The sequence below is a fragment of the Colletotrichum aenigma genome (genome assembly GCF_013390185.1).
Source record: "Colletotrichum aenigma strain Cg56 chromosome Unknown KSG_Cg56_contig08, whole genome shotgun sequence".
NCBI lineage: Eukaryota > Fungi > Ascomycota > Sordariomycetes > Glomerellales > Glomerellaceae > Colletotrichum > Colletotrichum aenigma.
The window spans coordinates 3804840-3831377 of NW_023500914.1; the positions used below are offsets into that span (position 1 = coordinate 3804840).

The 26538-nt window shown below is 54.0% G+C and overlaps 7 protein-coding genes across 7 annotated transcripts; 3 read left to right on the forward strand and 4 right to left on the reverse strand.

The window, feature by feature from the left end:
* Window positions 1-1719: 1719 nt before the first annotated feature.
* Window positions 1720-6401, reverse strand: srb8 (Mediator of RNA polymerase II transcription subunit 12; the record flags this gene model as incomplete). The annotated part of the gene is made up of 3 exons (XM_037327732.1): window positions 1720-4890; window positions 4937-5141; window positions 5191-6401. 3 exons carry the CDS (start codon window positions 6399-6401, stop codon window positions 1720-1722), a joined length of 4587 nt encoding a protein of 1528 aa, XP_037174139.1.
* A 4412-nt stretch (window positions 6402-10813) lies between these two features.
* On the forward strand, window positions 10814-11393 carry CGCA056_v012489 (Uncharacterized protein; the record flags this gene model as incomplete). The annotated part of the gene is made up of 4 exons (XM_037327733.1): window positions 10814-10850; window positions 10920-11031; window positions 11131-11228; window positions 11290-11393. 4 exons carry the CDS (start codon window positions 10814-10816, stop codon window positions 11391-11393), a joined length of 351 nt encoding a protein of 116 aa, XP_037174286.1.
* Window positions 11394-11866: 473 nt separating this feature from the next.
* APA2-0 (Diadenosine 5',5'''-P1,P4-tetraphosphate phosphorylase 2) lies at window positions 11867-12865 on the forward strand (the record flags this gene model as incomplete). The annotated part of the gene is made up of 2 exons (XM_037327734.1): window positions 11867-11989; window positions 12041-12865. The coding sequence occupies 2 exons, from the start codon at window positions 11867-11869 to the stop codon at window positions 12863-12865; spliced, it is 948 nt and encodes a 315-aa protein (XP_037174715.1).
* Window positions 12866-13128: 263 nt separating this feature from the next.
* CGCA056_v012491 (uncharacterized protein) lies at window positions 13129-13737 on the reverse strand (the record flags this gene model as incomplete). Its single annotated transcript, XM_037327735.1, has 1 exon — window positions 13129-13737. One exon carries the CDS (start codon window positions 13735-13737, stop codon window positions 13129-13131), a length of 609 nt encoding a protein of 202 aa, XP_037174714.1.
* Window positions 13738-14571: 834 nt separating this feature from the next.
* pip-1 (Proline iminopeptidase) lies at window positions 14572-15465 on the reverse strand (the record flags this gene model as incomplete). Its single annotated transcript, XM_037327736.1, has 1 exon — window positions 14572-15465. The coding sequence occupies one exon, from the start codon at window positions 15463-15465 to the stop codon at window positions 14572-14574; it is 894 nt and encodes a 297-aa protein (XP_037174713.1).
* A 7329-nt stretch (window positions 15466-22794) lies between these two features.
* CGCA056_v012493 (uncharacterized protein) lies at window positions 22795-23421 on the forward strand (the record flags this gene model as incomplete). Its single annotated transcript, XM_037327737.1, has 1 exon — window positions 22795-23421. The coding sequence occupies one exon, from the start codon at window positions 22795-22797 to the stop codon at window positions 23419-23421; it is 627 nt and encodes a 208-aa protein (XP_037174712.1).
* A 49-nt stretch (window positions 23422-23470) lies between these two features.
* On the reverse strand, window positions 23471-24591 carry CGCA056_v012494 (Anthocyanidin reductase; the record flags this gene model as incomplete). Its single annotated transcript, XM_037327738.1, has 2 exons — window positions 23471-24114; window positions 24201-24591. 2 exons carry the CDS (start codon window positions 24589-24591, stop codon window positions 23471-23473), a joined length of 1035 nt encoding a protein of 344 aa, XP_037174711.1.
* Between the last annotated feature and the right edge of the window lie 1947 nt (window positions 24592-26538).

Consider the following 26538-nt stretch of genomic DNA (forward strand, 5'->3'; position numbering starts at 1 on the left):
CCTCACTCCCGCAGAATTACCATCTACTTCCCCGTCCCCTATTCGTCATCCATATCCTCTGATTTCCCAACGAATACCCCAAACCCGGCATCAGGGCTACCCAAAAGACACTCACCAACCTCCCTCCTTCAGGACCAAGGCTGTACGTCGGATGATGTCTGCATGTTTTCTATGACACTTGGAACCCGCCTTGATTCAGACAATCCACATTTTGGCTGTCTTGCCCATGGCTGTAAGTAAACTCAAGGGCATTTATACCCCACCTACTCCCTCACTCACCTCACACCCTCAAGTCCCAAGTCCCAAGTCGTCATTACCATCCACCATCACCAAACAGAAGCAACTCATGCTAAGGCGCAAATTACCACCAGCACCAGACCAATTTCACAACCTACAAAAGCCTAAACCAAATTACTCAACATTGTAGGCACTCATCGGCAGTGATACTGAACACCGCCACCTCTCTCTGGCTAGCAAAAGAAGACGACCATGACCTCAGAGCGTCAGAACAACATGTAACCGCATCTTCACCTTCCACCATCCACACCCTCGTATCCGCCAAGGAATACTCCAACGACGACGAAGCAACGTCCACAGGACTTACCCAACATCGCCCTTTACCAGAGTGACCGTATCCCGGATGACGATGTGTGGTTCAATGGCACTTTCAACCAGCACCGTCCGAAGGAGACAGAGGCATTGAATATTTGTCTTGCCCATTGCTTTACGAAGATCCGAGGGCTTCTTATAGCAGCCGCCTCGGCCCCGCTACTGACGTATCTCTCGATCAATTACCTCTAACATTCACAGTCATCACCAAGTGATTCATTATCATGATCATAATATAGGCATGAAACATGCTAGAATTGAGTTTTTCTTTCTTTTTCTTTTTCTTCTTGAAAAAAACAAAAAAACAAAAACAAAAACAAAAAAAGGAGCCAACTCAGGCTCGTCCATACCCGCAAGAGCAACGGAACGCAATATGAAACCACATCTTCACCATCCATCATCCATGCCTTCGTATCTGGCGATGCATACTCCCACAACGAAGCAGAGTCCACAGGCACCCATCTCATCATCCACCCCCTAAAGGACCGTACCTGTATGCAGGATAACGACGTCCGGCGAACCAATCCCATCAACAACCTCAATGTCTACGATCCCCAGACAGGCCGATTGCCTTGCCCATTTCTGTATCTAGACTTGAGGGGACTTTTATATACCGACCTCCTCGATCGACCTGACGCCGCGACTCCCTCTCTCATCCCTCTCGGTGCCATACCTTGCCGAAACATTCAGTGTCATCACCACAAAAAAGTCATCATTACAGTCATAGGATAGTCATGAGATATGCTGAAATTGAGTCGTTAAAAGGAGAAAAAAACAAAGGAACCAACTCATGCTCGCCCGCCTGTGCATCACTGATACAAATGAATTCCCAACCACCCCTTGCTCGCTCGACCACTGTTCTCAAGCCAGCCCCAGCCGACGCCGGCCATTTTGCCCATCCTGGTATCAGAAGCAGCCTTTCTCTCGTCAATGTTTCGCAACCACCCGAGTCGTGGTATGGGTTTCTAAAAACGCGAAACAGCGGAACCCCAGTAATGGATGGTATCTATGATGAATGAAATTTCCTCCTCGTCCTTCCTAATGACATAAAAGATGATGATGCAATGATAATGTAATGTTGTATGCGTGTGTTTCTTCCTCCATTCTCGTTTACTGAATCTTGATGGCCTCGAATAAGGTGAGGCTCAACGCCGTGTCGTTTTCTCCAATGTTGGGGGTCGGCTCGCTAAGCATCTCCCATCTGCGGTAGGTGAACGGCGTGAGCTTGTCGGTTCCTTGCATGGAGATGGGAACCTTGAGTCGCGGTGGACCGGCTTGCTGTGTGGTGGGTTGCTGACGGTGGGCGAGCACGAACTGGTCCGTCGGCGGGGCCATCTGGCTGAAGAGGTATCGCAGGCGGGCGTCGGAGGACGCAGGGTTTTGCGGGGTGCCGTTCATCAGCAGGACACGTACGCACTGCAGGCGTGTGTCATCGGGCAGGTTGTCGACGAGCAGCAGGGCCAGGTCGAAGACTTGCTGGGTCAGGGGTCGGCCGGTCTGGGGCTCTTCGAAAGCGAGTCCGTCTAGCTCGAGAGTGAGGCCAGCCAGGACGATAAGAACCCGTCCGCGGATCTCGAAGGCGGTAGTACTGGTTGGAGGTTTCATGTTCGCCCCTTGGGCCGGGACAGGTGCTGCTTCGTTGGCGTTCGTGTGGAGAGTGATGAACTTCAGCAGCGCCGGAAGCCAATGCCTCAGGATAGAAGCGCGTAGCTCCCGCTTGTCGTCACCGCCAGCTGCCAGGATCTCCCAAAGTTCCGATAGCTTCTCTACCATGCCGGAGGTAAGTTGGGAAGTCCTCGGTGCCGGGCGGCCACGGACAATCGCCTCGACCACAGACAACAAACTGCCAGCAAGCTGGATGCTGTCCTGAGAAAGGGGGTCGGAAGATGAAGGGTTCTTCTGAGACGGGAAAAGGCCGAGGAACCGCAGATGAGCCTGCCTCTTGAGGTGCTCCGTAACCTCCTCGTTGAGATACGGCAACATGCTCGTCCACATGACGTTGTTCGCGGACACAGCCCGGTCCATAGCGCGGGAAAACATGTCGAACTGCGACATCGCCTGCTCCCCACCTCCCGGGCTTGTAGTGGTGTCTGCGGGCAGGCCGACGGACAATTTCAGCTGGCAGAACGGAAGAGTGAATTCATTGGCGAGTTCAAGCACAGTCTCGAAACTGAGTGGCGTTCCCTCTTGAGCTCCCGGCATCAGCAGCCTGGTCGTGATCTGCGCGAACAAACCGCTCAGGGCAGGGTCGGCTGTCTTCGTTCCCAGAGATTGGACCACGGAAGGGGCGTCCAGCAAGACTAGGAGCTTCAGAAGCTCCAACATGTTGCCTCCACATGCCGAGTTCGACAAGGGTAGTGAAATCCCGGCTTGGCTCTGCAGACGTGCGTATTCTACAAGGGCGTTTCGGACGAGAATCACCATGTCTTTGTGGTTCTGACGAGGCGCAACCTTTTGTTGGATATAAAATCGGTATGTCTCTTCCGGCGTCAATGCCGTCTTGAGTGCGAGAGGCATGACACATAGGCTGAGTACCTCCTGCATGTACGTCGTCGTGCTGTTGACGGGCGCAGCAGGATTGCGGGCGACGCTGCTCGAATCGACGGTCGTCGTGGTGAGGAGGATCGGCAGCGTCAAGCAACCTATGCTGATGAGCAGAGGGTAGATGTCTGCAAGGCCCGGCCGGCTCTTGAGCGCGCTGACGTGATGGACCCAGTCGGTCATCCGCAAGTCGAAGTGCTGCGTGTCGAAGATGCGCAATCGACCGAGGAGTGCACTGTAAGCACGCTGCCGTTCCGGCGATGTCGACCATGAAGATTCCAATCGGCTGACAACAGTCTGGAACAGACGGTCCATAGTCGGTCGGTCCACGCTCGTCCCGCTCGTCAAGAGCTTCTCGATCTCCTCGTGCAATTCCCCTTCAGCATCCTGCAGCCTGCCAGCCATATTATCGGACACGGGCGAACAAGCGTCGATAGCAGTGTTGCGGTCACACTGGTGGAGTTCCTTGCGCAGATGCGTAGCCGTGTTTGTCAGGCCTGGTAGACGAGCCGCGAGGTTCGCCAAAGACGCCAAGAGAGGCCGAGCGGCGACGCCCTGCTCTTCTCCCACCACCTTGAGTCTTTCTAACAACACATCGAACAGCTCCTTGCCGACGCCGAGAGCGGCGAAGATCGGTAGGTGTACGTTGACGGTATCGGCGCATGAAGCGAGAATCTCGGGGTTCGACACACGGATAACGACCTTGACAGTTTCAGCCAGCACGGAAAAGTCCGAAGCAGCCTCCAGGATCGCGCGGGCAGAGTTGAACATGGGCACAGAAACCTGGGGCCCGTTCTTGGTCATGACCGTCTCGGTCGTGAAGATCTGCAAAAGTCGAGCCCCAACCTCGGTCTGAAGAGCACGGTTACTGTTGGAGATTAGGCGGCAAAGTTTACCCAGAGAGACGGGCTTTCGCTGGAGAATCGGGTCCCCAGGCGGAAGGGGAAGGCCCATGGCATGTTGAATGCATTTCAGGGCCGTGTTAACATCTTCTGCTTCATCGGTGACATCGTATGCCGCTCTTCGGAGTAAGCTCGCTCGCGTTGCCAGAGACGCTGGGTCCAAGGCGTGAAGCGGCAGGTCCACCAGCAGCCTTGTTGCGCATGAGCCCTCTTGTTCCGTGTCGGAAGGTTCCCGAAGACCACCTCGCGCAATCAACCAGAAGACATATCCTTGAAACCGAAAGTCCCCGCTGCGCGCGATTTCTGATACCAACATGTGGAACGTCTTCTTCGCGTTCGGCTCGGCCGGTGGGCATTTGCTCAGAAATTCTAGGATCGCCGTCGTCACGTCTAGTCCGGTCGGAATCCAGGCTCGCAAGAGGGCGGCAGTGATGTAAACCTTGGCAGCGCCGGGTCGGTGAGGCGAGGTGCACCATTCCAAAAGCGTGCGCACAATCATGCCCTTATCCTCACTGACTATCCAGCACTGCGTAGCCAAGTCGGCTGTGTATATCGTTTGAAAAGTTGCGTCAAGTTGTTTGACGAGTATTTGGCGGTTCGCCGGCTGGGAGTTGTTCGCCGACGCAACCAGCTGTTCGTTTCTCGAGTCGATCGATTTGAATGCGGTCTGCGCAAAGTCGTTGTCGATCGGGATAGAGGCGAGGAGTGCGTCCCTGTACTTGAACCAAGTCGCAGGCGCAACAAAGTTGTCGGGGTGAGATGATACAAGCGGGATAAGGAGTGACGTCAACCTCATGGACAATTGGATGAGAATGTCTCGGTCGGGATCGTTATGAATCTGTACCCGTTAGATATGCGCGCGGGTCTATGAACGAGCAACTTACCGTGTTGAGATGGCCGAGGAGCGCATTGACTAGTCTCCGGCCATATCTTCTCAAACGAAGCAAATCCTTCCAGTAAATCTGTGTGATCAAAATCCACATCGGCAGCTTCGCCTGCGTAGAGTTTTCCAAGCCAGACACGAGCCAGTCCATGTAATGGTCGCGCTCGAGTAATTGCTCGGCATATAAATGTGTCGCAAGTCGTATGCTGCAGCTTCGTTAGCTTCGCCAGGCCGGGCCACCGAGAATAAACTCACGCATATTGAACCTTGGCCTTCCAGTCGTTATCGCCAAAGGCCGTGGATACTCCCTCGACAAACTGCTCGACAAAAACCGTCCAATCTCTTAGCCACTTTGCCTCGCCAGTAACGACGAAAGGACCGTTGGGGCCGGTTCCTTTCCTCTTGACTGATCGGATCTCGTTCGCGCCAACGCACTTGACCAGCCACACAGCCCTCTCCGTCGGCACATTCTTGTTGAGACAGTGGTCCAGCAGGACCTTGCCCCTGATGCCGTGGGGGATGGTTCGGCTGAGGCGGCGCAACGATATGGAGGGGTTCGCCAAGTCCCTCAGCCACATTTCTCGCTTCGTATCGGTAAGGGTGACACGCGGTGGCGGCTTAAAGGTCGAGGGCGACGAAATCTGGCCATTCAGTTTCCGCTGGTTCAGAATGCCGGTGAAGATGTTGGAGAGCAAGTTAAGCCCAGTCTTGTGCTTCAGGGCAGGGAACAGGGCGGCCTTGGCGGACGTGGTCTCGGCCGTGGTCGCGGGAGGCTTATCGAAGTAGCCGTTCTTGATGATGGTCTCGGACCACTGGTCCTCCGGGTGGTTGCCGGTCCACGGGAAGAAGTCGGCATGGCCCAAGTCTTGGGAGTCGCGCGCACCGCCGCTGCCGCCAAAACCTTGTTTCGCCGTCGCGTCGGATCGAGGCTTGCCAAAGGGCGCGTATCGGGGGGCGGCGGCGGGAGTCTCGAGGTGGTAGGGCTTCGGGCGGCCGTCTTTCTTGATTGCGACGACGGGCGCAGGGGAGTCTTTGATGGGTGTGGGGACGACGAATCGCGGTCGGCGTTTCGGCATGGGCATCGGCGGGTTATCGACGTCGATGGATTGGCCTTTTGCGGAGGCCGGCGAGCTCAATTCGGTGAGGTTTGAGGGCTCGTTCTTGGGCATGGGGCGGTTGGGGGTGAGGATGTTTGGCGAGTCGCTGGGGTGGTGCTGAGGGAGCATGGCGTCGTTGGACAACTCGAGCTTGAGGCGGGAGCCTCCCCTCCGCGGCAGGGTGCCATATCTGTTCTGGGCGACGGCAGCATCGTTGTCGGCGCCGGTCAGGTCGATCAGGTTCTCCTTACGAGCGGGCGACTGAGGCAGATACTGTTGGGATAGGGTGCGCTGGTGGGTTGGCCGTTGGACCGACAGGCCGGAGCTGCTGAGGGTTCGCTGCTGGGGCGGTCGCGGCTGGACGCCCATTGGGGTCCGGGAGGTCATCGCAGGCGGATGGACTTGAGCGACATTGCTGATGATTCGGAAGAAGTCTGTTGGTGGATTTGGGGGGGCTCAAGGCGGGATGAATGGGCGGCGGGCTGGGATGGGATTGTGTGCGGCGATGAAGGGTTGTCGTCGTGATAGGAAAAGGGAAGGGGGGATATCGGTCGATGGGTTTGGGTGATGTCGGGGATCTGACGGCGTCAGCCGCGCTATCTGTGCAGGGCCTTGGGTCTGGTAGGGAAGGCACAGGTACCGTGCCGTCCAGTGGTAAGCAGGTGCGTGCGTGCGGTGCGGCCAGAGCCCAAGGTGCGCGCGGATATTCCACGCCTGGCACGCTGTGGGTTGAGTACGGTACGGATACGGGGGTTCGGTTCGGGGAGCAGTGCGGCGTTACAGTGGGCCTCTGGTGTTAACCTAGGTGGGAGGTGACTTGGTAAGTGCCCCAGCACAGTGGGCGAGGGAAGTTCAGGCGCAGTATCTCCGAAGGTTCCCGCGCGTGCCGGGTTCGGCTTGTCAGATGACTCGCGACGGCCCGCTCGAAATCTTGTTGCGCTCAGCGTCGCGTGGCGATGGCGGAGGTGGTGATGTGAGGGGAAGAGGAGATGTCTTGATGCAAGAGAGATGGAGAGGATGTCATGGGCGAGGGTGTGTGAACGTGACGAGCAAGTTGCCGAGTGATGATGGCGGCCGGCTGAATACCAAGTCGGGCAACTAATAGAAAGAGACAAGCTGAATCATCAACCGTGAGGGAAGGAAGGTAGCTTCAGCTTTCAGTCAGCCCAGCGCAACAAAGTCCGAACCCAGGGTTTGGGTGGTGGATGGGAATGCGATTGGGATTGTGATTGGGGTTGGGAAATGTATGGCAAAGGGGGCACAGTGGCAGCAGCAGCAGCAGACAGCAGTAGACAGCGGACAGCAAGTCTCCATCGGCGTTAACCCGTGTTGGTGGTGTGTCGGGGTACGGATGCCAAAGTAAAAATCGCTAGCCGTGGGGCGCCACCGATGCGATCTGCAGTTCCAGCGGGACGACGTCGCTGTTTGGGACACGGCCTGGGGGGAAAAGATTCCGAGCTCACGGACGATTCCTCACATTACCTTACGGAGCATCCGTAGCTTTGAGTCTTTTGTTGACGGGGTTGAGTTGCGAGGCGTTGCTTACCTAGTCTGCTGGGTGTTCTCTGCATCATGTACCTTACCTCCACCTCATCACCTTCAGTCAGCAACTCGTGTTTACTGCATAGGTAGCGGTCTCTCTGTCGTTCGGCTACTGATACCGCAGAGTGTCGGTGGCAGGAACGAACTCCACGCCCTCAGTCACCTCAGACTCAGCATCCGCTAGCAGGCCGTGGTCGCGCCAAGCCCGTGTGGGCAGGGTTCCTCCTCCTGGGCCGCCGTGCCTTTACCACGGATCCCATTGGCTTCTCCGCCCAATGTCGTACAGCTGATTCGCCCGCCGCACCGCACCGCAGTCTGCCAGTGGCAGTCCCTGACTCTTGCCGGGCCCTGGCTGGCTGTCGCGAATCCACTCCACTGCCTCTCCAGTCTCCACGCCGGCCAACTTACCAAGTCTCGCTGCTCCGAACATTGCCCGGACCAAGACACCAGGTCTCGGAGCATGCAAGTCACAGTCACAGTCGAATCGAGAATCAAACACATCTTCATCGTCATCCTGTACCTACCTACCTATCCAGGTCAACTGCTGCTGCCGCCGGCCGGGAACCCAGGAACACCCCCCAAGCCCCCGGGTCCCCCCTTCAAACCCTCTCTCTCGGCAAACCGTACCGCTGGAATGGGACTGGGAAACCAGAAACCGCAGAGAGCACGCTCACGGAACCCGGAGAGGGAAAGCCGCCAACGAGAGAAAACTTACCTACCTTGCCTACCTAAACACTGCACCTACCAAAACGCCTCAAGGCCTGGCCCGCGCCCATGACTTCAAGCTTCCCCTTTCGGGACGCCATCCCTCGTCTTCTTGTCCCCAGCAGACGCCACCAGAGCCCACGGCCAACCAACCACTCGCCCCCAACACCGCATCCATCACCAGTCACCAGTCACCATCGCTGGCTGTCTCTGTTCATCTGCATCCGATTTGCCCCTGCAAACCTCCGCTGTCGTTTTGTCTTTGCCTCCTCCTGGGCGGGCAACATACGACGAGCAGCAACATAACAAGGCCCCCCCCCCCCCCAAAGACGAAAACATCTGAGCGGCGCACCGCCGTCAGGGAAACGTTAACGGCACAGCCAACAACCACACACAAACACCCGGCCTTCCTTTTCCCGCGTTTCGTCCAGAGAATCCAAAATCCCACCGGTCCCCAGCCAATGCGGACGTCGCTATATTACCCTCGGCTTATACGATCCCCATCCTAATTAGTTGTTGTCCCAAGTCTGCTTGCCCCCCCTCCACGACTGCCTACCACGAATAGCAAGTTCGGTTTCTTTTCCCCAGGTACCTACGTACGGAATCCTCTAAACTGCTGGCGCGAACGAACCAGCCATTGACAGCCCACCCGTCGGGGGGCCTGTAAACGCAAAATCGGACAAGACCAGACCAGACCAGGCACCGGGCCGCCATGGGATGGGGTGGTGCGCCGCCGTCTGTCTATGTGTGTATCGTGCTAAGTCGGTGCTTGGGGGCCCTGTCTCGATATGGCCGAATCGTCGCCAGGTGTCACGCAATCTGCCATCGTACTGCATGCGATCCGCCGCCAATGAGGTACCTCTCCCACGACGCCTGCCGAGCCGGTCCAGTGCCAAACAAACCACTGATGCACTCAACGATTGCGCATCGGGAATCCCTTCAGCTGACACCCGCCGTGTGACCCCATCACCACATCGCACTTGGCAGCGTGCCTGGACTCACTGTCCAACATGTCGTGGAAGCCGGTGCAAGGTTCACTAAAGGCGAGACGGTGCCAGCTGGACTGCCTCTCTTCGGGCTCTTCGTCCCACCACGGCCATGTCCATGTGGCATGCCGCGCTGCCCGACCGGGACAATGTCTCGCTCGCTACCTGATTTAGCCAGCGGGTAATTGGCCCAAAAACACATGAGTGAAGTGGCGGCATAACCGTCCAAAACCACAACAAGTGGTCGACGTTGACGATGATGATGCCCAAGACAGTGACAGACAGCTCGGCAGTCCAGCTGGCCCACTCGTCGTGTCGCTGCAACCAGAACCTGTCCCGGTACGCGCACCATACAACGCAAACACACCGCATCTCTGGCCGACGCACCTCGACGGGAACACCTTCCATCCGGCTGAAGGGACCTGCAGGGCCCGTGTGGGGGCGGACTGGAAGCAAGCACCTCAAGCAAAGCAAATGCTCCTGTAGGTCGGCCGCGGCGTGCCTGCAGCAGCAGCAAGGCGGCCTACGTGCCTATCTTTCCCTGGGCATGCAAGTCTGCCTGCCTGCCTTCGCCAACCTGCAGAAGGGTGGCCCGCAGATGACGAGACTTTCCGCCCAAGATAACAAGACCATCGTAAGAGCTGGGCATGCAGGCCACTCAAACGACACCAAGCCCCCGAGAGAAAACCTCCGGTGGGCAATCTCGGGGAATGCGGAGGAGACGGCCGCTGACCAACAACTACATGTTTTTGCTGATTTTGTGTTTTTGGCCTGCAATATGTAATCAACGCTCTCGAAACCCAGCTTTCCGAAAGGTGCAAGTTCTGCCGTATCCATAAGAAACTCCATAGCCCGTGCCCCTCCGCAGGCCGCATCTCCCGAAGCAAAAGGCCCCGCAAAACCGGCCCCCAAGATTTCTGACGCTGTTGAAGCTCGCGAAGCCGGACTCGCACCGCTCCATCTTCACAGCCGCAATTTATCCAACTCTCGCACCGCGGCAAAAAGCAACGAACGAGAACAACCGCATCCTCGTGAAAACCCCCCTCGCAAAGCCAACCGGGATATGCCCGGCCCGTAGCACAGCTCAGACGGTGCTCCCCGTCCGGTCTCAGGCCAAGACGACACCGGAATCTCAGAGTGGCGACCCTTCGTTATCGGAACCTCACCCGCGCAAAGTATCGTAATCATGGCCGTGAAGGATGCGTAAACTTGTCAGATCGGGTTGAGCAGCGCGGCGTTCGGAGGCCCCGCCCGACGGCTCGCGCGGCCGATTGCAGCTGCGGCGACCACGCCGGGGGTGTGGTTGTATCCGGGAACGTGGTCGGCTGAGAGGGGGAGGCCAGCCGGCCGCCGGATTTGCTTCCCCAGCTTGGGAGGGTAGATGCCTAACCTTTTAGGCGCGAGGTTTGATGTGATTGCGCCTGGGGAGCTGGGGAAAGCTTCACCTCGCAAGGTAGCAGCACGTGAACATCGCGACGACGTGCAGCAATCTTTCTCAACCAATTTGCTCGTCTCGTAACCCCAACTTTCCGCACCGAATCCGCAACAATGGCGAGCAAGAGGGATATGCGCCGGCCGGACCTGAGTAAGCACTTTCCGCACGGCTCAATTGTCAGATATCGCGATGGCTGACCTGTGATCGTTCGTGCTACAGTCGTCCCCTACCAGGAGCCCCGAGCCAAGGGCGAGAACGCCGAGTTCTCCTCGACGCTGTCGTCCACGCTGCCCATGGCCGCGATGCTCACGCGCAACAAGTTCATCGGATGGTACGCGAAAAAATACCTTTGATTTCCTCGCCGGCCCCTGTGCGATACGTGGCAGGTCGGGATGTCTGGACAAGTTGCTGACACGATACGAAAACGCAGGGCCTCCGTCGTCTTTTCCGTGCAGACCTGGCTCGGCGAGAGCGAGGAGACGAAGAAGAGCTCCGCGACGCCGGGATATTTCTCCGTCGGCATGTCAGGTACGTTCCCCTCCTGAAGCTGAGGCCTCCGGATGGCAGATAGCTAACGGGCGCGCGACAGTTATGGCCCTGGCCGTCACCTATCTCCCCATGTTCCTCCCCCCGCCCGTCCAGCGCGGCGCCGCCACCGGTACTGGGCCCGCTGCCCCCGTGCCCCCTGCGTAGACGACGGGTTGTGTATGATTATCACTCCGGACGGGTAATACGAGATTCAGACGGATGAGGCTTTTATGGCGGTACGACATCATGGGAGGGCCAGTTGCAAGAACAAAATACAGCAGGTGGGCGGATGACGAGATGCCGGGGGAGTTGGGCGGACGATTTGTAGCATAATACCTCACCGGGCCCACGCACCGCGTGGCGTCGTTCTTTTGGTACAGAATATCTTAATAGCAGCAAGCAAGCATTGAACGCACATGATTCTGTTCAAAGGATTTCCCGATTGTGCATGTGACAATGCTCGCAGTGGCATGTTTTTGGGTGGTCTCAAGGGAGGATGTGTCGTATGTCGTCATACCCTTCGCCGTCAGATAACAGGGCGCAGCCTTGCCTCAGCTGCGACGTTGCAGGTTCAACCACCAGATCTGCGCAGCACAACAATCCCTTTTGAAATCTGCGAGGAAACAGATCCGGGAAAGATGGGATCCCAGGTCATAGACGAGGCTTCCGTCCTCGCGCAATTCGACGCCCTCGTGCGCAAGGGGACAGTCCTCTACAGCGACAACCTCAAAAAGATTCACCACCAAGATGGCGGGTCCGAGGTAATCCCCCCACCTCACCACATCTCCCGCACACCCATCTAACAAACACAGTTCGAGTTCCGCCTGACCTCAGCCCTGAAAACCAAGCCCGCAGCCGTCTTCGACAACTCGGAGCTCGACGCCGCTACCACACCGCCAAAGTCCCCCTCACCCTCACCCGCAGCCGGCACCGACGCCATGGAGCTCGACGCCGAGGGCCAGATCCCCGGCGGCGACATCTCCGTCGCGGGCTTCGTCATCTCCCCCGTCAACAACACGCACGTGCTCATGTTCAACAAATTCTGCGCGTACAGGCCGCACCTGATCCTCCTCACGGCAAACGGCTACCGGCGGCAGTTCGAGCCGTTGGGGAGGGAGGATTTAGAAGCTGCGAGGGATGTTCTCCGCGGGCTGAATTCGAAGGGGGGAAGTGAGTACCTTGTGATTTTCAACTGCGGCAAGGACGGCGGGTGTTCAAGGCTGCATAAGCACATGCAGGTCATACCCGCCCCGTCGGATTTCCGGCTATGGCCTGATGAGGAGGCGTTGGAGGCCGCGGTACCGTATGAGTACCTCCTCAAGCGGTTCGAGAACGGGGTTCCCGGGGGGGAGGAGGTAGCTGGGATGTATGGCGAGATGCTCCGTGCCGCGACGGCGCTGGTGCCTGGGCGGGAGGAGGTTGTCGAGGAGGACGGGGTTGCGGTGCCGCATAATGTGGTCCTGAGCGAGCGGTGGATGGTGGTTGTGCCGCGGACGAAGATGGATGTGGACGGGGGCGGGGTGAATGCGGCGGGGATGCTGGGAATGGTGTGGGCTTCGGGGGAGGAGACGTATGAGCGGTGGATGGGGCTGGGGCCAAGGGAGGTGTTGGCGGAGGTTGGCGTGAGGAAGAGGTAGAGTGTGGAATGATGATAGAAGGCAGAACTCGTACAAGAAGGGATGATGTACAGGATGTAAGCGATAGTAGAGCAAGTAGACGATAGTATGGTTTGGATTAGTTTCTTAGCAGCGAAGATATATGTGCCATTATAGAATTGCTTCTTCTATCTCTAATACTCCTCATCGGCATCTTGACTGGCTTATGCGCCGCCGTTGCCGTAGGTAGCAAGAGACTACTCTCACGATACCCCCCTTCTGAAAGAAACCCCAACCCTCACCCTCTACAACTTCCCCTTCCTCCCCTTCTTCTCCAGCACAACATACCCCGCCTCCGCCCTCGCCAGCACCGCCCCCTCCTCATCCACCATCTCCATCTCAACCACAAACGTCCTCCCCTCAACACCCACCAACCTCGCCACAACACCAACTACCGCCCCAACCGGCACCGCCCTCCGATACTCGAGCTCCAACGTCCGCGTCACATGCGGCAGCATCTCCATCCTCCCATACATCTTATTCACGAACCCCACCGCGCCAGCGCACTCGTCGAAGATGGAGGCCACGACGCCGCCGTGTACGCGCTCGCGCTCGAGGGTGCTTAGCATGTGCGCGAGTTTGAGGGAAAAGCGGACGTGGGCGATGTAGCGGTCTCCCAAGGCGGAATCGGGGGCAGGAGGGGATGTGGAAGGAGGGTGGAAGCAGCCGATGAAGTAGGGGATGGTGGCTTTGCTGTGCAGGGTGACGCCCCAGAACTCGGAGGCGCGGAGGGAGGGGTCGAAGTGCCGGGTGATGGGCGGCATGGAGATCAGGCCTGGCTCGCGGAGGGTTACGGAAACCCAGGGGATGGTGTTGAAGTAGGCGATTTGGTCGGCGTAGGCTGGGTCGGACATTGTGGCGAGGATGGTATGTGGTTGATGCGGTAGATGGTTCTGGAGAGGGGAGAGTAAGTTCGTCTTATGTTTTGTATGAAATTAGAGATGAGTTATCTGGTAAAGAGACGGCCGAGTTGGCGAGGGACATACTCCCGGGTCTGCCGTGTTCAAGTATCTACGGCGGAGGTAGCCCGGCGACCCGCCAGTTGGCCGTCGGGTTCGCGGAGTACGGCAAAAGCCCTATCGATGGATCACGGCAATTGAGGAATGGCATGACGTGGAGAATCGCGATATCAGAGTTTATTCTTGGCAAGAACTTTGATATATCATGTTCGGGGGTGTTCGGTAATCTGGCGGTTTGAGTAAGGTTGTGTAAGTTGGGATGGCATGACTGGAGATGCGAATTCGACAACCTGTGATGATAAAATATTAGAGGAAAACAGCTCGTCTTTGTTATCACGAGTTACCTGGCGTTGTGATTTGTATTTCATTGAATGATATTTGCCACCTGCTGGCTACCATCAGTCAGTAAGGTATCACACTGCATTGCAATTGTATTTTTCTTTTGTTTTTATTGTCATACATCTAGTCGGTATAGTTGGACTCGTCGCTGTTGCTAGGCTCTCGTGATATCTGTCGTCTCTATCGTCCTCATCGTCTGTTTTGTCGCCTCTTGTCGTCCTAGCAATGCATTGACTACGGTTTTTGCCATCACTTCCTCTATTCAATCGAATAGCAGTACCTCCATGGATAGCAGCATTGAGCGAGGTTGTTTTCAACATCAGGGGCAGTACGTCACCACCGTTATCAATCTCTTCTCAATGGCGATGGAGTTGTTATAGACTGAAAGTTTTAAAGCTTCACGAAAGCATCTGCATCCCTCCAAAACTTCTCTGGGGCCTCGATCCAAGGGAAATGCCCAGCTCCCGCAAGAACCTTGATCTCGGAGCCTTCGATACCACCAGCAACAGCCTGTGCTCCCTCTTCGCTACAAACCGAATCCTCTTCCCCTTGAAGAATCAATGTCTCAGCCTTGACCAATCCCGCATCCCTGATATGAGGTAGCGCATTCTCCTCAGACATATCATTACGGTTCGTCTGCCACGCTGACGCAGTCGCGGAATTCTTGCTCGCCAAAGGCCCAGCCATATTCCGTCTCAGAAGGTCAGCGTTCTTCACATCAGCGAACCACCAGACCAACATCGTGTCGAGAGACTCTCTGAAGTGCTCATCGTCCCTGGGTCCACCGGCCTTCGCGATTTCAATCAGCTTCTTCACGGAAGGAGCATACGCCTCATCGTCCTTGCGCTTCTCCATCCAGGCTCTAACATGTCCAGGAGCGCAATCCATCACCTGCGGCGCGATGAGAAGTAGTTTGGAGACGTTGTCCGGGTACCGCTGGGCATAGCGCAGAGCGATGGCGCCGCCGTGCGAGTGGCCGATGAGAAGCGGGAACGCTGTGAGACCGAGGTAAGAGCGGAGGTGTTCCAGGTCCTCGACCATGGTCCTCGCGTTCATCGTGAATGGATCTGCTTTGCCGGAGTCGCCATTGCCGCGGGGCTCAAAGTACAACACCGTGCGGTTGGTTTCGAGGCGCGGGCCGAGGCCGTTCCAGAAGTAGGATGCTGAGAGACCCCAGCCGACAGACTGGATGACTGCTAGGGGGCCGGCTCCGCGGATGAGGTAATTGAGACGGACGCCGGATGTTTGGAAGAAATGCTGGCCGAGGGAGAGTGGGAGTGACATTTTGAGGACAAAGTTTCTCGCGTATGAATCGTGAAATCTCGTCTTGGAATGATCGGAAATAGTGTGACTTTGTAGCTTCTTTGATCTTGACGAAAAATGGAAAGGGGGAAGCATCCGTAAGCAAAGCTCAAGAGGGTTAGACACATTAACCGAACTAAAATCTGACATCAATTTTGACAAAAGTTGCTCACGATGATGATCATCTTCGAAAAGGCGTGTATGATCAGATGTATACACAAATGTCTCAGTTCCTAGTTACTAACCCATCTTCAGCTGTTGCCATTGTCCATGATGCCTGCCATCCTACTTGAAAAACTCATCGAGCTCTTTTCCCCACGAATCCAGCTTGTTCATGACTTGCTTCTCTGTGAGCCAATTACCGTCATCCCCCTTTATCCGAATATCGCGTCTCTGAGCGCCGATGAGCAGTTTCATGGTCTTGAAGCGCTGATACCCGCGATTTGCCCCCTTTCGACGATCTCTCGATACCAGACAAGAATGGTATGACTCATTGTAAATTTCGTCGGTGATGGGAATAGAGAAGTCCGACCCAATGGTTCTCAGAAACGCGACCGTGTAGCTCAGGTCCCATGAAATAACCTTCCTTATCATAGGCTCCGTGATCGTTAGCGCATCCTTGCTCAATCTCATAGCATGGGCTATGTTTTCGTAAAAGCTGAATTTCTGTTCTGTTTGAAACCAAGCTTCAAGACAGGTTTGGGTGATGTTGAATCCATCTTGACTTGCCAACACATCCAAGGTGGCCTTGCCTAGCCTGGAATTGTTCATGGCGCTCATAATCAAGTCAGGCGTGACTTGTTCGCCGTCCCTCAACTCGAAAAGAAGCTGAACCATCTCTATACTGGAAGAGATGTTCTCGGCAGCCGCGCGAAAAGCCTTTTGAGGAATGTTGAGGCTCGGACGCTTTTCGAAAAAAAGCTTCATGATAGCCACCCCATTATTTGCATTGCCAGCCGCCACAACCAATGCCTTGTCGGTCACATTAACTTCCGGGCTTCTCTCGAATAAGAGTTGCAGTATTTCCGAGCCATCAGTCCACCTGAGGGACGCTGCTTCCACTATTTCCTCCGTTACACGAAGATCGGCATGCCTATCGAAAAGAATCTCCAAAACCTTTGGGCTACAGGATTCGTTCTTGACAGCCAGAGTGATTGTATTGTCCGACGGTTTCAGATCTGGGCGTCCGTGCAAAAGTGACCCTAGTGCGTCGCCGCCAGTGGAGGAATTATTAACTGCCAACTCAAACAGCATTTCTGACACTTCCAAGTCTGGAAATCTCTGCGAAATCAGTTCTAGTAAACTCCTACTAAGGTGATATCTCGATGCAGATTCTAAAGTCTCTTTCCTGATTAAGGGCACAGGAGTGCACGAAAGGAGGAATTCGACGACCTCAAAATGTGCATTCCGGATCGCACACTCGATGGGTGAACCCATGTTTATGGGATCGTAATCGATGTCGGCTTTGTTTCGAATAAGTGCTTTGACAATGTTCAACTTTCCGCTCCATGCCGCAGCTTGCAGAGGGCTGACTTTGTTGTCTCTTGCCTGGACAGAGTCATGAAGGTCAGTGTGTTCAGTATTCTCAACTAGGCGCCCGAACCCAAACAATGCAGCAAGGCTTGGAGAGTCAAAGTCCTTCAGTTGCACCCGTCTGACCGTCGTCAATTGTTTAAAAACTTCGTTGTACCGCAACCATCTGGCAGTACCAGGTTGCGTGGTATCGCAGAGAAGTCGGAGTCGATCGTCATATTTTGCCTTTTCGTCATCATTTTGCAGCTCATAGTGTATAGGCCAGTTTTGCGCCGCATAGTGCCCAAATTCGTGGTTCCGGTCTTCCTCGTAGGGTAAGGGCAAAAGGTACAAAAAGCGTAGTGACTCCAGACAAGTAGAGAGCATCTTTATCTGGGTCTCAGTGCCACTGAACCGCCCCTTCCAACAGTTGGTTGTAGGCTTCGGGCCAAGTAAAAACTCTCTGACCGTTTGATGTAAGAACGACAGCTTTTCTTCGTTTTTGTCAACCCCGGTCACTACCACCAGAAACCCGGTGCAGTTCTGTACCACACTTTGAAAGTCTTTGCCCCAGTAGTCGTTGGCAATATCCCCTCTGCATTTCCATTGATGTGACCGAGTGGAAAGAACCAAAGTCAGGGCTTCGTTGGCCGCCTTCAATGTGAGCGGCTCTGAGGCCGCTAACATGAGCTGTAAGAGTAATTTGGTTTTAGGGTTATCGTAAAAAGGGCGAAGAATTTTCTCATAGACCTCTGAAACTTCGGAAGGTAGACTTTCCAGAAGATCAAGAATGTCTGATGTCTTTCTGTAGTTCATGCGGTCTTCTTTGATAATCTGAAAAAATAGACGAAGCCAAAGATAGGTACGGTTTTCCATGTCCTTCATACGTTTTCCAAGGAGCATCTGATCGTTCTCAGGGAGATGTCCTGCAATGGTTGGAAGATTCTGATCAATAACTAGCTCTATTTCCCCCCTAATTCGGCGCAGTCTTTGATCTCCATTGACGTGTGAGCTCTGGGAGGGATGCGTCGGCATGAAAAGGTCTTGCAGAGAGAATTCTATGTCATTCCAAGTACGGCTCGTAATGATAAACTTCAACGTCGAGGTTAATGGTGAATTTTGTTGATGTTTGTTATAAAATTTGCTGATCTCGCTGGTGAGTCGCTCTCTTTCCGATCTCTCGCATTCGTCCAGGGCATCCAGGACGCATATTATTTCCCCTGCATCCGGCGAGTTCATGCAACCTATGAGAATGTCCCAGAGCTCGTCAAAAGAATCTCTCAGGCCTGCACCCGCGCGATGGTATGGAGTTTTCGCCTTCTTGATGAGTCTCCCGGTCAAATCTTGGGCAAAAAGCTGATGAAGAATGGCCGCAACCGCATCACATGCCCTTTTTCGCCTCTCGTCGCCATCTTTGAAGAAGAAATAACAGACCGATGAAGTTGTAGCCCTGGCTGGAGACTGTAGGAGTTTTTCATCGATGAGCGACCTCGATAAAACTGACTTCCCGTAACCGGGACCAGCTGATATCCACAGGAGACTCGAGAATGCGTTGTCACGCCATCGATGGAATTTCGGATCTTCCAAGACCCACTCGCAAGTTCCTTGGACTCGCTCAGGGTTGGCGTTTTTGTGTCCTTTGAAATCTGCGTGAAGATGTCCCAGCAACTTCCCCTCCAGTTGGTTTTCATATTGAAATTGTATTTCCTCCAAGCTCCTGGAAATGTCTTCAAGAGCTAATCGAGAGTTGTGGATTTCGACCAGCTGCGCCGCCATACCATCTTGGGATGTTTTACGCTGAGCGGCTTCGAGATAGGTCTGACAATTCTGGTTTAACTCGTTCATGCTTTTGGTCTCGGCCTTCCAACCGTTCCACCCCAAAAGATTTTCCCGCGCTCGGGAAGTCTGAGTGGATGACAAATGGCAAACTGCATGAGCGTAGTATCTGATAATTTGACGGTGCAAGTCAATGAAGACGTCGTAAAAGCTTCCTCTTGCGCGGCTCCTGAATGGATAAACAGAGCTCTCTGAAATTTTCCAGAACACCAACATGCGGTTGATCTCTTCGAGGCCATTTATCATTGCCTCGTGCAGCTCGGTTCCCGCATTCACAAGCTGACCACATTAGCATGTGTATTTAGATTACAGACTCAGACACTGTATATCTTACAGGTAGAAGGATGGAAACCGCTGACCATGCTAACGCGGCGTACGGCTGGGTGCTGAGTGCAGGCTTCACCACGGCGTCTGTCCAGAGCAGGAATTTCACCATTTTTTCGACTTGCGAGCGGACGTGAATACTCTTCCCGGCAAACGCAACTTTCCACTGCTTCTCGTCTCGCCTTTTTTCAAGATTTTTAACGGTTGACTCGACAAAGTTGACACCGAATTCAGCGGTATCCTCCTCATGTGCAGGATTGATAACCTTAGCGTAAGCTTTGGCTAAATCACCATCGCTCTCCTGGAACTTTCGAAAAGCTGCAGCCCACACATCGTCAGGCGTTTCAGGCTCTTTTTGTTGTATGTCCAGTGCCTCAATCTGCTTCGTTGGTGTTCGGTCGGGTGTGTTCGCTCGAGGTGGCGAAAGCGCTGTGGGTGCGAGCTCAGAGGTAGAGGAGACCGACTTGCTATCGTCCGCTTGCGAAGCCTCCAGTCGTCGGTCTTTGGACCCGAATAGACGGAGAAAGGTATCTCTTTTGCGCTCTCGCGCCATGGCGATGTTGAGATCCTGCTGCAATGCACTTGATCCCCTGGGAACTGCCGAATGCCGCAAGGGCTTAGGAAACGCTCTTCTACCGAAGTGATGTGATGAACGTAGAATTCATGACCAGGCTGGCAATGGACATGCAGTAAACCCCGCATATCACGTGTGTATGCCACACAGAGCTGCATCTGTATTCCGAGATCCACTGCTGGACCGCGATAATCTTATGCGGCGCAGCACTTCCTCGCTCATTGGCGATTTACTGCCGGCCAATAGTCTTCGCCGCTAAGCGCATGCATTACCCCCTAGAGTCTTAGAATTGCCAACCAAGTAAGGCCCAATCATGATCTAAATCTAAGTCAGGATATCTGGCAAGGCAGTACGCCTGCCACCAGGTTCGAGTCGGCGTTCAGAGTCGGTAGGTGTGACTTCTAAGAAAGCAGGTTGTCCCGAAAGCCGGTAAAATACGCCTGATAGCATCCTCCTGAATTCACTGATTCTTGATCTCAAAAGGGGAAGGATATCCGCCCGGCGACTGCTAATCCCTGCTGGCGGGTTGGCAAATGGTGGATGCAACAAGACGTGCGCGACCCCCAGGCGGCACGGGTCGCCAGAGCACGAGGCGGCTATCTCTACAGTACAGAATACAAAAGGCCTCCAATCACCTTGGTTGTTGGGGATCATGCGATGAACTCCGCCCCAGTAACAGCTTTCGTCTGCCCGACATGTCCAGCTCGTATCAGCCCCGTGATAAGCCTGTTGATATCCGCAACGCTTCTATGGAAGAACTACAAGATGGCGCCGATCGCATCGATAACTTTCTGGCTACCATGAAACCAGGCCACCCGGACCGGGCAGCCATATTGAACGACAAGTGCACGGTTTACTATGTGAAGTGGACGAAGTCCGGAGTCCCAGAAGACGTCGTCAAGGCTGTTCAAGCAGGTCAGGCAGCTGTCGAGGCGCTTACGCCAAACGATACTAGCAAGGGACCAGTCTTCAACAATTTGGCCGCCTCACTCAAAGGTCTATTCCGATACTCGGGCAAGGCTGAGGATCTCGAAGATGCAATCAAGTACGGCAAACTTGTCTTAAAATGCTTCGCTCATGGTACCCACCAGTGGAGGGCGGCAAATGCAAACCTTTGCGATATGATTTGTGATAAGGGCTGTTTTTATCGCACCAAAGAGTCTCTTGACGAAGCCTTCGAGTTTCTAGGACAAGCAGGCGCACCTGGCATCTTACGGACCTTTTATGAGTCCTCGCGACTTTCGTATCTCTCGGCTGTCCTAGTGTCCCGGTTTGAGGCAACTGGATCCGTCCAAGACCTCGAGAAAGGCATGGAAGCGGGTTACAAGTCATTGAAACGCTCCAGGACGGAGCCATACGTGACCACTATTACATGGGCACGTCAGCGGCTTTGATTACGCATTTTCATGTGACTGCTCATTTGAACAGTCTGGAAGAAACAGTTCGACTTTCGGAGCTCTTTTTGGTTCAGATGAGCGATGCGCGATATGTGTAGCGACGCGATGCGTGCCTTTGGTCTCTGCTCTCATGGCCCAATCCTCGAGCTGAAAAGCACGAGATGCCAAGAACCAAATCCGCAATTTTCTATGGAAACCCTACAGGAGGCAATGAAATTTGGCCGGGGAGCTCTTTCAATCGTTACGCCTCACGCAGAAAGCGTACCGATGCTAATAAGCACTGTTTCTTCGTGGACGGGGACCATGGCTAAGTTGACGCAAGATGTTAAGTGGACAGAGGAGGGAATCGAACTCCTCGACCGCGCACTTGAACTGAAAAAATGCTATTCAATCGATAATTCTGACCTGTTTGGAGGCCTCTCGCGTCTTTGGCAGATTCAGTACGGTGTCCTCTGCGGGAGCACGTCAGATGGAAAACACAACGACATTCTCCAAAGGGCGATAGAAACCGGGCAGAAAGCTATATCGAACACCAAAACCGACAGCAGGATAATTGGAGGGAGACGAAAGAATCTTGCGTTGATGTTGTACACTAAATACCTTGTCTTTCAAGACCCCAAGCCCCCAAAAATCAAGGAATTGTTCATTGAGGCGGCCAGGACAGAAACGGCGACACTTCTGGTCAGTATCCCTTCGGCACTCCGGGCCGATCTCATTCACTGGGAATATGGAGAGCTGACACAGACCAACGACATCTTCCAAAATGTTATTGGGCTGTTGACTGAAAGCAACATCCAAGCGGCATCTGCAGAAGACTTACAGCAGACACTTCGTGAAATAACGAACCTCGGAAGCTTTGCAGCATCTGCTTCATTGGCCGTGGGACGCCCTCCCATTGAAGCAATCAAATCTTTAGAAGCTGCGAACTGAATTCTGGCGGGGCTTGCGATGAATTCAAGGAGCGATGTTTCAGCACTCGAGAGAAGATACCCCGAGTGCGCCAATGCCTATATTGACCTCAGGACCCGAGTTGCACATGCAAGTAGGCAGTCCCAAAGCGCTGCCAACTACCGAAAAGACACGGCCCTTCAGCAATCTCTGATCCGGGAAATGGCGTCCAAGGAAGAAGAGATCAGACATTTGGAAGGGTTTGAGCAGTTCCAGTTGCCCCTTAGCGCTACTCAGATGATGCAACTTGCGACAGATGGTCCCATTGCAACGATCAACGTCTCCGAACTCCGCAGCGACACCATAATTGTTACAGAAACAGGGATACAATCTCTGCACCTGCCAGGCTTGACGCCTGCCGCTCTTCAGAGCCATGCCTCAGTTTTCAACAACCGTGGGAACCCAGCCAGAAGGAACATCCGAAGACCGCCGATCTCCCCAAACGTTCTCACTGCGGCCGGTATTCATTGGTTATGGGAAGTGGCGGTACGTCCAATTCTGGACGGCACTGAACTCACATCGTCGGGGCGTTTGTGGTGGATCACTAGTGGTTTGGCGGGAAGGGTGCCGTTCCATGCGGCAGGCAACTATGCCGGCGACCCCGAATAAAATGCGCCCAGTCGGGTAACCTCGTATTATATCTCATCATTCAAGACCCTCAAATATGGTCGAAACAAGGGTGCCGCAGCTTTTTCTAGTCAGAATATGCTTCTAGTCACGATGTCCACCAAATTACCGCCGCATCGCCATCTGAACACCACCTACGAGGAAGAGGCTATTGGAGCAACTTTTGGAGCAGACAAGTTGCTTCACCTAGCCCAACCTGACCCTGAAAGTATTCTCAAAAAGATACCGGAGTTTTCGTTTGTGCACTTCGCCTGTCATGGTGCCTCGATCAATAACAACCCGAACAGGAGCGGGCTTGTACTGGTTAAGGACGGAAAGCCTGCAGATCTGACGATTGCCAATCTTGAGGAGATTGAGCTTAAAGAGAGTTCCGCAGCTTATCTTTCAGCATGCTCTACAGCCCAGCAAGCAGATAGCAAGCTTGCCGGGGAAGCCATACCTCTGGCTAACTCTTTCCAGGCATTGGGCTTCCGGCACGTCATAGGGACTATGTGGGGAGCAGACGACACTGCAGCCGGGGAGGTAGCGAGGAGGTTCTACAAGAAACTCATGTCACCCACTGAAAATAGCATGGGCGATGGGCAGCTAAATGCTGCGACTGCGCTGCACGAAGCTGTCAAGGAGTATAGAACTGCGTGCTTAAGTGGGGTCCTTTCATTCATGTTGGTATCTAGGAAAGCATGGTCTGTATGTGTATACAACGAATCGTCGTATAGTTGATGGTAGAACCGTTGTTCATGAACGCTTGACTCAATACTCCAATCAATATCTACCCTTTCCATGCTTGATAATGGTCCCTAAGAGTAGTCTCCAGAGGTCGATACTCAATTCCGAGTTCCTCGATACTCCGGCTGTTATCCACGGCGAACTTAGTCCCCAAGTTTCTTGATATCCACTTCCTCGTTAACCCAAATAAAGGTCCTATAACCCGAACTAGAAAGTCAGGCAGAAAGTGGTCTGGAATGAGCATTGATTTACTCAGCCTCCGGAACAGCTTTGACATCTCCAAGAAATTGGCCATGTCTCGTGACGCCACGATATATCGACCGCTTGCTGTGGGTGTTGATGCAACTTTGATATGTGCCGTGACAACCTCACGCACGTCGACTGTCGCAAAATTGAGGTTAGGTACGCCGAAGAACAACTTGCCACTGAGAAGCTCGTCGATCAGAAACAAGCTGCCTGAGTCCGATCCGGCAGACAACGGTGGTCCAAGGACTAGTCCTGGGCAAACCACGACAAGATCCCATCGGTTCTCTTCTTTGGCAATTTCCCAGGCTTCCTTTTCTGCGAGTACTTTGGAGTAGTGGTATGGGTTGTGCGTTACGGTGCTGGTCTCGTTGAAGTACTTTTCGGATAATGTGCCTCCCATCTTGTCGTTGACATCCTCGTAGTCCCCAAATATGGCCCCGACTGCAAACACAATTTCGAAGTCAGCAGCCTGTTCTTACCGAAACGACGTTGCTTTCGTCGTAGAAAAGTGGAACGCGCGGACATACTTGTAGATGTTAGAACAACACGTTTTACTGACGTTGTCTCTTTGACGCTTGCGAGTACACTTCGGGTACCTTCCAACGCCGGTTCGACACATTCCTTCTGCCCGTCCTTGATCATCTCCGCCATCATAAATGGTGATGCAACATGATGGACCACCGAGCACCCCTGCATCGCCTCCTTGAAAGATCCAGGCTTGAGGAGGTCGGCCTCGAAAAGCTGCAATCGCCCTGCATGCTTTTCTTGAAGACCCTTGAGAGAGGCCACCTTTTTGGCATTTCGGAGGCTTCGTACTGTCGCGTTTACGCGGATACCCTGCGATAAAAGTTCGTTAACGAGATGTTGTGCGATGAAGCCGCTGCCGCCGGTGACAAGGTGCGTTTCGGCAACTTCCATGCTGTATCAAAGAAGACAACAAAATAGCACTTTATTTCTTGGTGGCTGGCCTTTGCGTAATGGTAAACTTTGGATGAATTCTCACATCATCCCTTTTTGCACAGAATAGCCTTGTCTTTTGTTTGTCGGACGAGCGAAGTGTCTTTGTTCTGGTTGAGAACCACTAATTCCTCGGCGCCCGCGGATAGCCGATCCCAGGGCGTTGCCATCACAGGGAGGCATTCTTTGGTGGAACTGATCGCCTCTTTCGCATAATACGATATGCTCGGGTTGCTCTGTAAGATCCGCGGGTTGACGCCGCGATTACGAATAGAACTGAAATTGTCACGTTGCGTTTTTACTTGTGCGTGTCATCGCATCAGTCATCGCGTCTCGCTGAATGATGCGGTTGTCTCCGGCATTCAGACACACATCTGCTTTCTCGAGGACTGTGGGAGGATTGTACTACCTCGCCGCGGAACACCGAACGTCATTTCAGATGGCAGTAAGTCGGCAATTCGTTGAGAGGTTTGAGGGGCCGAGTACCCGAACCCCTGACCGCGTACTACATCGGCCGAGAGAACTTTTCAAGCGCAGCCATTTTCATGTATAAATCAAGAGTATTTACCGTTAGAAGTTTCCGCCATCCCAAATTACCATCAAAGGCCATCTTGTGGCATCGATCAGTCGTCAAACCAAGATGACCGGGCTCCATTGTGGATTCGCACTCGTCCAAGTCTCGGGGCTAACTCTCCCAAGAGCCAGCCTTGAGTACAATGGACCTTGTCGGGATCCCACCATGACAACGATCGCCCAGGGCTCGAAAGGTTGAAAGTATGGATACTTCACTAAGAAAAACACATTTTCTCTGTCAGCACTTTTGAACATGTGGCCAGCAGCAAGAGCGAAAACAGGGTATGTTTCCTCAACGAACTGCCTCTGAGCCAATTCCCTGTCCATCAATGCAGTTTCTCCGACGAGTAAGCCCTCTTCGGTGTATAGACCCATTCGAATGGCTGAAGTCTCTTGACTCTCTACATCGTCCTCGGGCAGGACCCTGAGTCTCAGTAGAGCCACAGTAGTGTTGAAGACCAGACAATGAGGATGCTCTTCAGCCATTCTCCGGGTGCTGTCATCAACATCAATGTGTTCGAGAGCATTCAAAGGGCCATGTACGCAATTGTTCCAGACACCGATCGGATCCTTTCCAGGTCTGCTTTTGCTGATGGTGTTGCCAAGTATTTGCCGTGAGACATTGGCCTGCTTCCCCATCTCAAGTGGCTTTGAGTTGAACCAGATTCGGTCTTCTTCCAGCGGCCGCAAGCGCGCAACCCCGTTGAGTTGGTCGCAATAGAACAGCGAAACCAGACTGCCGAAATGAAACCGACTGAGGGGACGCAAAAACCTCAATGGGTGATCATTGAATAGGACTTGGCCTGCCCACGCCGCACATGTCCAGGTGGGCAATCCGGGGGGCTCGACCGCTAAGCCTTGCGTGCCTTCGTAGCCCCAGAGAATGGCCTGCAACATGAAACGTTCAGGGATCCCGAAGAGAATGAGAGTGTTGCTCAAGAAACCGAAAACCTTCAGCACTCCTTCAAAAGCGTTCAGGATGTCGCTCCTGTAAGTCATCGCTCGGCGAGTATAGGTCTCAGTCAGCCACCCATACATTTCGGCGAAACTTCCGTAGTAGAATTCGCTCTGGCGAAGACTAGTCTCAAATCCCTGGCCGTGCGATTGTCGACTCACTCGTTGCAGGGCGCTAGGATTGGTCTCCTTTGCACCAAGTCTTAAATTGTCGTGGAAGCAACTGAAGAATACGTCTGAGTCGCCGAAAAAGAAATGCCGGCGACTGAGCAACCTTTCTTGATATGTCCATGCTCTAGTGTTCCATTCAGACTTTTCAACAACCTCAGTTATGGTGATCATGCTAGCTCCGATGCAGTGTCCGTCGATACTCAAATGCCA